The 14,318-nt window shown below is 31.0% G+C and overlaps 2 protein-coding genes across 6 annotated transcripts; both read left to right on the top strand.

The window, feature by feature from the left end:
* Positions 1–1,436: 1,436 nt before the first annotated feature.
* Positions 1,437–5,553, top strand: LOC106784059 (BTB/POZ domain-containing protein 1-like). Of its 2 annotated transcripts, none has more exons than XM_014743171.1 (6): positions 1,437–2,282; positions 2,425–3,102; positions 3,180–3,339; positions 3,432–3,589; positions 3,660–3,894; positions 3,973–5,553. In XM_014743171.1, the coding sequence occupies exons 1-6, from the start codon at positions 2,020–2,022 to the stop codon at positions 4,132–4,134; spliced, it is 1,656 nt and encodes a 551-aa protein (XP_014598657.1). In that variant the 5' UTR covers positions 1,437–2,019; the 3' UTR covers positions 4,135–5,553. The 2 variants fall into 2 exon arrangements, with proteins under 2 accessions (XP_014598657.1, XP_014598656.1); XM_014743170.1 differs by having other exon boundaries at positions 1,441–2,282; positions 2,422–3,102.
* Positions 5,554–6,098: 545 nt separating this feature from the next.
* On the top strand, positions 6,099–13,692 carry LOC106784060 (extensin-like). 4 transcript variants are annotated; one of them, XR_001381378.1, is made up of 16 exons: positions 6,099–6,248; positions 6,501–6,563; positions 6,655–6,772; positions 6,854–6,967; positions 7,039–7,160; positions 7,270–7,466; positions 7,531–7,679; positions 7,768–7,833; positions 7,918–8,075; positions 8,640–9,581; positions 9,682–9,915; positions 9,997–10,049; positions 11,222–11,244; positions 11,329–11,432; positions 12,881–12,925; positions 12,995–13,034. XR_001381378.1 is itself a non-coding variant. In XM_014743174.1 (16 exons), exons 2-16 carry the CDS (start codon positions 6,522–6,524, stop codon positions 13,540–13,542), a joined length of 2,820 nt encoding a protein of 939 aa, XP_014598660.1. In that variant the 5' UTR covers positions 6,100–6,248; positions 6,501–6,521; the 3' UTR covers positions 13,543–13,692. The 4 variants fall into 4 exon arrangements, 3 of the variants coding, with proteins under 3 accessions (XP_014598660.1, XP_014598658.1, XP_014598659.1); XM_014743174.1 differs by lacking the exon at positions 11,222–11,244 and adding an exon at positions 13,277–13,692 and having other exon boundaries at positions 6,100–6,248; positions 8,649–9,581; positions 12,995–13,213; XM_014743172.1 differs by lacking the exon at positions 11,222–11,244 and adding an exon at positions 13,277–13,692 and having other exon boundaries at positions 6,100–6,248; positions 12,995–13,213.
* Positions 13,693–14,318: the final 626 nt, after the last annotated feature.

Here is a 14,318-nt window from a genome sequence, read left to right as displayed (position 1 = left end):
GATGGCCATGACAACTATTAACAAATCTGATTACTTTAAGGACATAAATCAAAAGTTACTTTCGTTATATGTGAACTAAAGTATTGTTTTTTTTTTCGAGCGTAGGTAATATAATATAATCGTCGATTTCTAAAGAAATATATCGTATCGTTTAAGTATACGTATATGAACGTATTTTTAAATATGTATGTGTAAAAATTAAGGTCTATTGTAACCTCTCAATATTTGTTAACATTCGATCTATACGTTTTTTTTTCCTAATTGTCACTTAAAAATTAAATAAATGTTTTCTTACACGATCATTTGAAAATGAACGTGTAAGTATGCATGCGTGTATAAGTAAATACATGATAAACGATCGATACATTTCTCTACCTATAGTATTTTTAATTAACGCAGATCCTTAAGTATTCATACCGTTTTACATTATCATAATTGTCGTATTAATAGATTTAACAAACTGGCTTCGACTTGATAATATTCATGTATGATACATAAAATCTTAAGGGCTTGCAGAAGTATTTTCTGTATCGCCGTGTAAACATTGTACATAAACGTCATTAAATACAATTGTTATAAAACATTATTTTTCTGACGCAACTCTCTATGTATGAATATGTACGATTTTAACAACCTGCATTTTTTAACAATTAAAAGTTTCCTCCGTATTGTGTAAAAATGAAAAATCATTTTCGGAACATTTGTGTTCGCGCGCAAGAATAGTCATTTTGAGATTTCTTTTCCATAATATATCAAATAATTATTTATGATTATTATCATTGTACATGTATATAAAAAGAAATGATATTAATATCAAAGAGAAAAAGTGAAATAAATCGTTATCATGTTTTCAACGTTTACAGCAATGCATAATTGCAAATACACTTATTCAACAAGTATAACCAAGTTCGAAAAAAGTAAAATCTTATTTAACAAATAAAATCCTCTTAATAAGCTTGACATAATTACCTTTATATCTATAATAATAACTGAATCAATAATCTTATTCCTTCTTTCTTCCTATTTCCACTTTTGTGCGTAATTTTTGTTGTCAAACTGTAATATTCAACAAATATATTCCGTATTTGACTGCGTCTCGTTCTTTTGAGAACTAACAATAATGTACTAGAAGAGCCATCTACGGTATAAATTGAAAACTAACAGTATCGGTAACAAAAAATGATCTTCGTTACATCTAAACATTTATTAGTTTTCGCTTTAAAAAAAAATCCGAAATTAGAGTTAAATGAATACTTTCTTATTATTAAAAATTAAATGCAATTATAAATTAATAATAATTATAATTTATATATGGAATATCTCTGAGTGTGTATGTGTGTGTATGTATGTACCAACCAAAATAATAAAACTCGTAGGATTCGTTGAAAAATACATGGTGTCGCTGTCATCGCTTTAAACGTCGTTCACAACGTAAACAAAATAATTACAATCAGACTTTAAAGAAATACGTCCATAAATAAACGTGTTCTTCAATAACTTCTGTAAAGAATCTAACTTTTTCATTCCATGGTGGATTTAAACCCGTCTTGTATTACAAATTGAAGGTATCATTAATCGCATGCACGTGTATTTAACGAAATGTATGCATATTGGATATTAGATTAGGGCGTTTACACACGATGTCATATAATATATATGAAACTTATCCGTCTTCTTTAACGGCTGATTATCATCATCATTGAAAACACGATTTTGTAAGTTTAACGATCGTCCATAGAGTCCTTAAAAAAAAGAAAAATAGAAATAAAAATAAAAAGAAAAAGATAAGAAAAGAGTAAGAAAGAGAACGGAAAAATAAGGAAAAAACGTAAAAAAGAGGGCGGAAAAGGAGAAAGAGAGAGAGAAAGAGAAAGAAAAATAGGAACGTCAAAGAAAATGGAACACTGTTGAGAGGCACGGCGCCTCACGTCAATATATGTTTTGTTGTGACACACGATATACGATTGAATAAATGAAACGGGGCAATATATCGAGAAATACTACGTTTTCTGCGTGAAAATGTCAACGGAAACGTCGTTGGGCGACGTGTCTAATGTCGTCTCGAGGATACACAATTTGCGATTAGGTAACGAAGACGGTGAGGAAGTTCATAATGGAAATAATGCAGTGGCAGATGAATCCACGAATTCGGCACAAAATGCACAGTCAATTGGGACTCTATCTCGTGCTCGACGTGCACTTAACTTTGTTTGGGACGAAGAACAGCCTACCACTTCTTCTACCTCGCGGGGCCTTGACGTTTCATCGTCGAACGGTGATAAGTAAGTATTTTAATCCCTGATCAAGATCATTTTGATGTTCTATCGATTGTCAGACATATCGATTTGATTTTATGTAATCCAAATGTTATTATCTTGCTATGCGAAGACATTTAAATTTGGGTTTGTTTTGATTAATCAGCAGACCTCCAACTAATGCGGCTAATACAATTCACATTGATGGACATCCTCAGAATAATGTAGCATTTGAAAATAGTCATGGATCAGCCGTAACTACATACAATTGGCAAGGTACAAAAGCTACTATGCGCGAAAGGATTGTTTTCCTTTTTAATAACGAGATATTGTCGGATGTGAGCTTCTTGGTAGGACGGGGAGCTCAACAACAGCGTATACCAGCTCACAAACTAGTCCTGTCTTCTGGAAGTGCCGTATTTTATGCAATGTTTAACGGAACACTTGCTACAGCTTCTTCAGAAATAGAAGTACCTGATGTAGAACCAGCTGCTTTTTTGGCAGTTCTTCTTTTTTTATATACAGATGAGATACAAATAGATCCTGAAACTGTGATGACGACGTTGTATACTGCTAAGAAGTATGCCGTTTCTGCTTTAGAAAAGCACTGTGTCGATTTTTTGAAGAATAATTTAACCAGTGACAATGCTTTTTTACTTTTAACGCAAGCTCGTTTGTTCGATGAACCTCAATTAGCAGCAGTCTGCTTGGATACTATCGATAGATTTACCACAGAAGCCCTAAATGCTGATGGATTTGTGGATATTGATATTGATACGTTAATGGTTGTTTTGGAAAGAGATACACTTCGAGTCAGGGAATCTAAAATATTTCAGGCAGTGTTAAGGTATGCGATATCTGACCAGTCTTGTATAACGAACTATGAGCGATAGCATTTTGTCATTTATTACATATTTCGAACAGATGGTCAGAGGCAGAATGTATAAGGCAGCAATTGCCAGTTGTTCCAAAGAATCAACGTTTGGTTTTAGGCAATGCTCTTTCTCTAGTTCGTTTTCCTCTTATGTCCAAAGAGGAATTTACTGCCGGTCCAGCACAATCTGGATTATTAAATCATTCTGAGGCTAGTATTACGACTGCTTGATATACAATCAACAATATATAATAATAAACATTGTTTAAAAATATATTATGTTGAATGCATTTTTTTTCTAGGTTTTATCTTTATTTTGCTATTTCATACTGAACCCAAAGCCAACAGTAAGTTTTCAAACTATGCCACGTTGTTGTATGACTGGGAAAGAACAGACTGTGTGTAGATTTCAGCATACCAAAAGTAAATGGGGTTACAATGGAACAAGTGATCGTATTCGGTATATACTTATATGCATTATAAATAACATTAAGCGCACACATTTACAACAACAAAAATATTTACAACAGATTTAGCGTGGATAGACGGATATTCCTTATTGGTTATGGAGTTTATGGCAGTATGCATGGATCTGCGATATACGAAGTATTAGTTGAGTTAATACATACAGCATCTGGGAAAGTAATAGCCTCGAATTCAACAACATTCAGTTGTGATGGTTCAAAGTATACTTATCGTTTAATGTTTAAAGATTTAGCCGAAATTTTACCAAACACTATTTATACAGCATCTGCAACATTTAAGGTGGATATATATTATGATATACAATTAATACAATATTTATCATTGTTTTTGTATTCTATATTAAACTTTGTTCATTAGGGTCCTTATTCTCATTATGGAACAAAAGGTGTGAAAACGATATTGGTTGATTGCGATTCTGGAAATGGAAGAGTAAAATTTGATTTTAATATCGAAGCTGGTGATAATAATGGAACTTCCGTCGAAGAAGGACAAATTCCTGAGCTTATCTTTTACACTTAAGAAAATACCGTGGACACAAATATAACATTCCTCCCGTTACCTTATTCATTGCTCTTTAATCGATAAATTATTTATAAATTAAATTGTATAAAGATAGATTATATTTTGTTTCGATCGAAATATGTTCATATTTTACGGATGTCAAATAGAGTGATGTAGTCAGCATAAATAGTCCACGAACATGCCAAAGGATTAAGCAATTTTAAATTTTGTTATGAACGGTGTCTTCGATTTATATTAAGGGATGCAGCTTTTGCTTAAGCTTTATTCTGTTGACAAATGGTGCTTAGATCTTTCTGTATCATACTGAGCACTGGGAATGGAAATTGTGAGTCTTAAGAGGGCCTTATTACAAAAAGAGACTGATCTGTGCCACTGATACACATTCAAATGTGAAGTAAATATTTTATCTTTTCATTATCTAATTAATCAAAATTCCATTCTGCAATCGATATCAATTATTACAACTGAAGACAATCTGTCTATTTTTCTATCCTTTTGATTAGTGTATACTTGAAACAAGAAGATAATTAAATATTTGAAAAGGAAAAGAAATATAAAACAGAAAAAGAGAGAGAGAGAAGTTTTGTTATTTAAACGAAATAGCAATGAAAAACAATTATTTTTTTCTCAATAAATATATATGTTGATTAAAAATAGCTAATAAAACAACATATGCAATGTATCTCAATGCAAAGCAAGAATAACAGAGCCTAATGCTTCTGAAATATTTTTTAGTAAAAATTAGTTTTAAGAGGAATCTCATATCGATTTTGGAAAGTATGCAATATTCTCTATATAGACGTATTTCACAATCTAATATAAAAAAAAAAAAGTTAATGAAGAAGAACAGTTGTTCAAAAGAATAGTAAAACATTAGTGTCTAAGAACTACAACCATGTTTGAATATTCTTCCTTAAGGGTTAATAATATGAAGGAAGATATAATATATTCGTCGATTTCTAATGTTTTATTATTCTTTACGACAATTGTCTCTGATTATGATATTGCTCCTAACATTATTACATTTTTTAGTAAAAGATTGTTCTGAAGTATCTACACATTCTTATTAGAAACAAAAAAAAATAACAAAGTTAAAACAATATAACCCTTTCTAATCATATTATTTAGTTGCCACTGGATTTGAAGGAAAATATTACAGAATTTATGAACTTCTTCCATTATTAGATGAGACAACAATATAAATTTTGAGATTTGCTTCAATATCGATTGACAATGCAACCGAGTCAACAATATAAAAATATCTGCACAAGAAATATTAAACTAATCCTAGCAATATTATTTTTCATTAGCATTATAATTGCGTGAACAATAATTTGTAATTAAAATTCAATTGTATTTATAGAACAGAAATGCACATATAATGTTAAGTACTGAAATAAAGTATTTGTTCAATGACTTCATGTTTCCTTTCGTTGAATTCGTATTTTATTGCTTTTATTTTTCTTAGAATATGTATTTTTGTTAGACAATTGGAAACAAGAAAATTTTCCTGCGATTATAACATTTCTTATTATAATATATCGATTGTTCATAATAATCGAAAATTATAAAAGATTACTCTACAGTATCATTTTGTACTCATATCACGTGTAGTTTTAAGACAATTATGAAGCTAATATTAGCGTAGACTAATTTATACATTAAAGTAGAATATGTAATGTATAGTATCGTAAAGGAAATTAAAATAATTATGAAAAATATTGAAGTAATTAAATGCAATTTTGAAAATGAAAATATTTATCGATAACATGATAAAACAAAATGATGGTAAAATGTTATCCTAGAAACTTAATGAATTCATAAAACATAATGATCAGTTGATTGATAATTATCGAATTTTTTGAATTATTTAAAAATAAATTTAAGATTAATTGATATGTTGCCACGTGATTTATCGTTGATATATAATATAACGTCGGCTGCTGCCCCATTGTGGTTTCATCGCTGAATTTTGTCCAGTAAGTGACGACAAATAGCATCACAAGTCGATGCTAACAGGCTGCATTTTATAATTATAAATAATTGTACAAATACTTCTATGAATAATATATTACGATTAGTATGTTACGAAAGGATGTTGAAGTATTTAGGTAAAAATTAATCATCATGAATTTTAATTAAAATACCTTTAAAAATTACACGTCTACGAATTTAACCTCTAACTTACCCACACGCACATGCATATGCACACACACACATACACATCATCATGCATACATGATCTGCAAGTGCAACGAAGAGAAATTTACTTCATTGATTGTTATTATTAAAAGTTCGATTTTATAATATAAAATGAAATTAATATGATATTTAAATAATATTCATAGTTCATATAAATACAGGATAGTGCACATTTAATCTCCATGGCTAAAGACAAGATTAGAAATTCTGAATCAGGCAATAAGGTAGTGTATATGCATGAATTTATTATTACGGATATTTTTTGTTTTTTTCTCATTTACTTTATATTATTAACACAATATTATTATAAATCAGATAACCTTTAAAAGTGGGGAAACATATACTTCAGAGTTTGAAATCAATGAGACACCTCCTAGTGCTAGAACTCTACTTACTAAAGGTTATACACAAGATGAAATTAATAATTTTTCTGGTAAGATTAAGAAAAAATATTTCTTTATAAAATATATTCGTATTTATGTTAAATAATTTTGATGTTGTGTCTTTTGTTTAGGAGCTACAGTGTCAACGCGTGGACGTTTTATGACGGAGCAGGAAAAGTTACGATGTCCCAATGAACGGCCTTTATACTTATTTATACAAGGACATTCGAAACATACTGTTGACTGTATGTAATTTAATCTCTTATTAATTTATTTTCTATAGAAAAGTTGTAAAATAAGATCATTGATTTAACAGTGGCAATACAAAAAATTAATGAAATTATTAAGACAGAACATCAAAGTTCATTAAACAGACCAAGCCGATTTACCAATGCACCTCCACCACTTATGAGTTTACATTCTGGAATTACATCAGTGGTAAGATTTATTTCATTATTGTATCATTTAAAATGGTACAAAAAAAATGTATATTTTTTAATAATATTTTCTCTTTGATGATGAAAAATATATGTATTTTTTTGTATAGGAAAAAATATGCATCGGTATAGAAAATGCACCTCAAGGATTTGATTTACGAGGAAGAATCATAGGCCCTGGTGGAGCTAATTTGTTATATATAAGAGGAGAGACTTGTGCAAATGTAACTTTAAGGGGTAGAAGTTCGCAATTTATCGATCCCGTTTTAGGATCTGAATCTCCTGAACCACTTCATTTACATATAGAGTAAGATATTATTTCTTTATACATTTTATTATCAATTCAATTAATCTTAATTTTTATTTTATAGACATCCAAAACTAGAAGCATTACAAAATGCAAAACAGTTAGTAATTAATTTAATACAAACAATGCAATCTGAGCTGCAGAGTTATATACAGCAACAGCCACCACCAGTGCAATCTCAGCAAGTTATAGAACAACCACAAATACAGCAATGTATAGTTTTCTCTTTTTTGTTGCATTTATATTATTATTAAGTATTGATTCAATATTCAATTTACTAACAAGTTGTATTATCTTACAGCACAGTTTCAAACTATGAACATCGGTACTTTAGGGCAACCTAATGTTGTTACAATACAACATCAAGGTACAATTTGTAATCATAGATTAATATCGTAATATTTTTTATACATATGGAACGAAAACCTATATGAGATAATATTTTTTATAGATATAATACAGCACCCTCAAAGTAATGTGGTAACTCTACCAGCAACTATTTTAACGGCAACGGTAGCTGGAGCACCAGGTCCTGGAGTAACAGTTCCTCCTCCAGGGGTACATATTCCACCTCATTCAGGACCATTGGTACCTCCTTCCCAAAGTCAGGTATTATTATAATTAGTTAGAAATTAGTAGAGATAATGATATCGATTAGAGAAACAGTTATTATTTCATGTTCTGTTGATAACCTTTGCTGTTTCAAAAGGTAACTAAGGTCGCGTAAAAAGTACTGCTTTATTTAGGGACTTAAAAAATTTTTTTACTACTAGATGGCGTTGTTAATGTTGACGGAGTATATATTGTTGCCTATCAACAGGGTTTTATTAACCCTTTCGCTACTACGGGCCACTATAGTGGCTCTCCATAAGATGCCACTGTAATTGCAATGTATTAATGCCAATGGCAATGTAAATTAAAGAGCGCATGCTAAGACGTTATAAATACCCTGGAATACCCTTTATTTATAAATACCCTTTGGAGAAAAACTTTTTCGTTCTAAAACATTCAAGCAGCTTAGGTTCTCCGTCGCGGTACTCCCGCTGACGATCGGCGTCGTGTAGCGTGCAGTGATGTTACAGCACGGCACTTCGTTCAGCGGAAGTACCGCGGTGGAGAACCCACCCGTAGCGAAAGGGTTAAGGCTTTCTATAGTTGCCCTTTTATTTTAAGGAAATACAGACTTTTATGCCGCCACCACCTGTTGGACAAGTACAATTAATTGGGCCTCCATCAAGTGTAAGTCAAGTGCAATATCAGATTCATCCTGGTCAACCGCTACAAATTCAAGGTATTCAATCGGGGTCACAAGCATCACCGCAGCCTGTTACTCAAATGTATGTTATGAGTCAACCACCACCACCAAGTCCAGCTCAACAAAATTATATTTCAACTGCCAGTGTGCCAGTTAGTGGGGCAGTGTCATATGTTTATACCCAACCCAGTGTACAAAGACCTGCAACACCTTCACAAGGGATGATTGAGACTGTCAATGTTAACTTACAACAACCACCTCCAACAGCTCCTCTAAATATATCTCAACAACCTCCACCTCCATTATTACATCTTCACTTTCCTCCACCTAACTTCCCTCCAAATCAACCACCACCTCCCGTACCTCAGACTTATCAAATACAATATCAGCAGGTACAGGCGCCTGTGCCACAATCACAAGCACAGTTTGTTCTACAGCCTGGAGAACATATTATGCCACCACAAATACAACAAAATCATGAACAACCTCAAGCAGTAGCACAACATATGATCCCGCCTCAATTTGAGGGTCATCCTCCACAATTTCACTTACAAGTTCCACCACCATCTACTCAAACCTTTTTAGTTCCTAATGCTCCATCTCCTCAACATCATCAGCAACCTCCATTACCTCAAGGAGGTGAAATTCAGCATCAACAAGATGAACAAAGTCCACTACCACAGCCGGTACCACCTCCGCAAATAGTACCTCCTCCATCAGTGGCACAAATGCAAAATTCAATGAATGTTCTTACTAGTGTACCTCCGCCAACGCAGGCACCTCCTCCTCCACAAAATGCTCCATGGCTTTATCAAACGCAGCAACCGCAGCAGATACCTCACTCCCAGGGTCAACTACAGGTAATCCTACGAATAAATAACAAAAATCAAAATATATAAATGTATGCAAATGAAGTAGTGTATATTTTACGACATTTATGTGCTAACTATTTTCCCCTAGGTACAAATGCCACCTGGAAATATGCCCATTCATAATGCACCACCGCCACAAATACAAGCGCAAATACAGTATCATACTCCCCATATGCAATATCAAAATGGGCATATACCGGCGCAAGTACATTATACAGTACAAACACCTCAACATCAACCATTTGAACAAAAGCCGGATTCGCCTGAACAACAGAAACCTCATGGAGTGAAGAGAAGGTTTTCTGATATAGAAGGAAATCAGGTATATTTACAATTATTAGAAATTCAAATATATGCATGTTAAATAATAAACTATTCAAATAAAACCAGTGTTTACGAACAGGAACCACCACCATATCAATGTGGCTCTTTACCTGCTCAACGTCATGGCACAGGGTAAGCATGTGCATATATTATTTTCGTTTGTTTATCTTTACAAATTCATACCAATCATTTGCGATAACTTGAGTGGTGGTAGTAGAACAATCACTAGGTATACAAATCAAGTTACCTTTACGTAAAGCGGATTTAGAATAAGTGAAGTGTTCTTTGAGAAGATTAGTAACATATTACAAGAGATATAGTTTAGTTCTTATAGAAATTTTTAACTTAAATATATACAAAATAATACTTTGCTTTCTTGCAAAGCATTCTTTTTCTCTCAACATTATTTATAATTTACAATATATCGGCATTGGTAAAGCATTTTTTATTTATGTAAATTTATGTTTCAATTAGTTAACAGTGTAAAGAAATATTGTATAAAATCTAGCAGAAAAATAACGAAGGTAACGTTTAAATAAAAAAAAATTGTATTCTTGTTTGAACAAATTTTTTTACAGAAACGTGCCTTTACCAAGACCGAGTAAACTTTGATGACTATATGGATTTCTTATGAAACTAAACAGATCTATGTAATAATTAATTTACTCTCGATGAACTGACGATTGTGAAATTTCATGTTTGTCGATTCACAATTTTTGTAATTATAGAGCATGTAACATTGATTATTTATTAAGTATTGTGTTCTAGATATAATAATTATTTAATCATGAATCTTTCTATGAAACAAACTTGATATATTCATACGAATAAATTTAAATGAATATTATTAATTTTAATAATAATTATGACTCAATGTGTAATTCTATATTATTATTATTATGTGTCCAAATTAATGTATGGATATATAGAGTTTTGTATAATACATAACTATACTTTTTTTTGTACAAAAAATATATTTACATAGATTTGTTCATATCATGGGATAATTCAGTTATGCATAAGATTTGAAAAGTAAAAATGATTAATAAACAAGCTTAATTATTATTTAAATTAAGCAGTTTGCACAATGGAGGTTTTTATATTTAAAAAGAGTTTTTTGCTTTAATTGTTAATTATAAGTTCCATCATCATCAGTAGCAAGCCAAACGTATGCATCATAAAATTAAGTTTTATTTTGTAGAATTATCCTTTAAATAATTGACATACCGTTAATACGTAATGAAATAAATTTTGATACTATTAATTATCATCTGGTGAATTCAGGCTTGTTCTTAATATTTCAGAAATAGCCATGGGTGTGCATCAGGTGACTTTTACATTAATATATGAAATGCTTGTGTGCTGTTAACAACTTACAAAATTAATGAGTTCAACTGAATTGTTTAAGCAGAGAAGGTGAACGTCAACAGCAAGTCTTACATGGTCCATCGCCAGCAAGTGCCGGTCTACCCCATGGAGATCGAAACAAGCTGCTAATGCCACCTCCACATCCAGGTCTGTAACTAAGAGTATTTTATGTGAAAAAATGCTAGATATTTTAAAAAATAGAATAACGTAATATATTTATTCCAGGAGAAAAGACTTTACATGTAAATTGATTATTGTTTATGGCAGACAATTTTCGTTTGCCATAAACGTTTAAAAAAAAGGCAAAGAGGATTTTAATGAAGTATAATTTTTGATGGATGTAAAGTCGTTCCTTTCTATGTTTATTCTTAATGTGTTTTTTTAATTATTGAAAATAAAGTATCTAGCATTTTTTTTCAATACTCTTAGACTGTAGATTTATTTAATGTAAATATATTCTTACAAAGATGATACATAATATATAAAAAAATGTTATAGGTGTTTTTTAATTTCTATTTTTTGGTAAATCGCTTCTTTTACATTTGCCTAAGTTTAAATTTTGCAGATGGGCACGAGATTGACAAACGGATTTGTGACACTACTATTTTAGCTGCTTCAAGTTTGTTTCTTATTATTTGGATTTTATGAAACTTTGCACATACTATATGGCTACAGTAGTTGACTCTGGCGTTTTAATTTTGCCGCTTTTTTAGTAATGTTTCTTATTAATTACTCATTCATATTCGTACGTTTATTCGAACATTATTTAATAAGATAAGTTTTTCTTTCAGAAACTCTGAGTATCAAAAATATTATAGAACTATGGATTCGATCATTCATTAAATATATGTCGAGAATGTTAAATATAACGATCATATTGAAATTTATAATATTTTCCACATAAATTCTAGGATAACGTATCATTCTACGGTCCGTGGAGATTCTTCTGAAAAGAAATTAGTTATAATTTACTTTGTTAACACAGATAATATAAATTATATCAAATTTCCAGAAATATCCTACCACAACAAGATTATATCGTCGATGATAATTCATTTGTAATAATTTTAAGTTTATATATTACAGTAAGAAATGCTAGTAGAGGAATCTAAACTGGTGCATATTCAATTGTCTGATAGATGGGATTTACAAATTTCGAAGAAAACAGCGAATAATTTTAATGTTTGTTATAAAATAGTATATTATATTAAAGAAATATTTATTTGTTAGCTTTATAAATATCTATCCGGATTATAATTAGGAATAATAATCATATTTTATTGGTACAGCGAGCTTGGTGAACGATCCTACAAGGCAGATGGAATATAATTAATTTAACGATTATATCTTTAGCTTTAACAAAAGCCATGTGTTTTATTTATTGCTGGATGTATTTATCATCACGTAGAAGCGGACACTTAACAAGGCAAAAATAATAATCGATTTCGCAAAATAATGTGCGAAACAAATTTATTTTAGTATAACTCGTAATTACTAATTGCAGTATCATAATCGAAAAGCAATTTTATGCAAAATAATGTTTTGATAGTTTCATCAATATTGTTATAGTTATATTAATGATTTGTATTATTTAGGTGAAAAGCGTAACATGGATCCCAAAAATACGGGATTAAACCCAGGTACGTTTAAGAGAATTTATTTCTATTTACTCAATGTATTACCAAAAATATTCACTTCCCTTTGATTAGGTAACGAGTCAATATTACTCGCTGAATCTGGAGGCATGAATCCTGCCAGTGGAGGACCACCTTTACCACCATTACCACCTCCACAAGTACCTTGGCAATCTCATCATATCAGAGCTCCTTGGGGTAGACCTCCACCAATGCCAAGAGAAGAACATCACACGTTGTGTCCACCTAATTTACCACCCACGAATATGCCACCACCCCAGATAAGACCAAGAGGTATATCATAATTAACTTTATCAATTTATATCACAATAAATAATTTTGTTATTATGAAAATAGGTTATTTAGAAGGTAATCGTTCTCCTATTCAAAATACGGTGATGGATCATCCATTGAACATCGAGTATAATCAAATACCACCGCATGCTGCAAAACCAGCACCTTACAATTCGCATCCATTGATGCAATCTATTTGCAACCCACCTCCACCACCACCACCCCATCAACAACAACGGCCTCAGCATCCGGCGCAAATGATACCGCCGCATTATCAAGTGCCAATCTCTCAAACATATCAGCCACCGACACCACCATGGATGAACTAAGATTATTTCATATGATATTTGTTCTATATCCATATATTGATAAAATTGATATAAAAGATCTTTCATGGAAGATCGAATTAATATGGATCGTTAAATTGATTCTGATCAATAATTCGTTTTTGATTTGTTCCTTGATAAGTTATACATATATATATAAATTTGTTTGTCAAAAGGGAAAATCATATGAAATGAGAGAGAGAAAGAGAGAGAAATGGAATTGAAACTGGCGAGTGANGTTATTGAATTATATTGTAAAAAAGGAAGTACATAGTTACGATATATTGTTCTGTAAAAATTTGTACATATTTCAGAACCTCTATCTAAGTTATGTAAATTATAAGGAACGAATGATAAATTTATTATTAACTATAAGTATATGAAAAAAAAAGAAAGCGATGTTGAAGCATCATTTTTATTCGTATCGTTTCAAAGTAAAAAAAGAAAAAGAAAAAAAACAATACTTAGTTTGTGTAATTAAATTTTAATTATATATTATTAAGTAATGATCATTCGCTTTTTGATTAGCTGTTATAAACGTTTCATTTCGTTTTTTCTTTTTGTTGCAATTGAGATCATATTCGTTTTTTTTTTCGTTTATTCGTTAGACGATGATACTTTATGGAGTATGTAATTTTTTATGAAGACACAAATAAATAATAAATAATTAAAGAAACTTGATTGCGAGTGTGTTCAATAACATATATCACAAACGAAAGCACGTTGTAATATAAATATCGAAACGTTAAATGGAAGAAAATTATGAAACACTGACGTTG

This window comes from Polistes canadensis, unplaced genomic scaffold (assembly GCF_001313835.1).
Source record: "Polistes canadensis isolate GaletaPanama2010 unplaced genomic scaffold, ASM131383v1 scaffold_29, whole genome shotgun sequence".
Taxonomy (NCBI): Eukaryota; Metazoa; Arthropoda; class Insecta; order Hymenoptera; family Vespidae; genus Polistes; species Polistes canadensis.
Note: the sequence above shows the minus strand (reverse complement) of the source record. Positions and strands in the feature narration are given on the sequence as shown.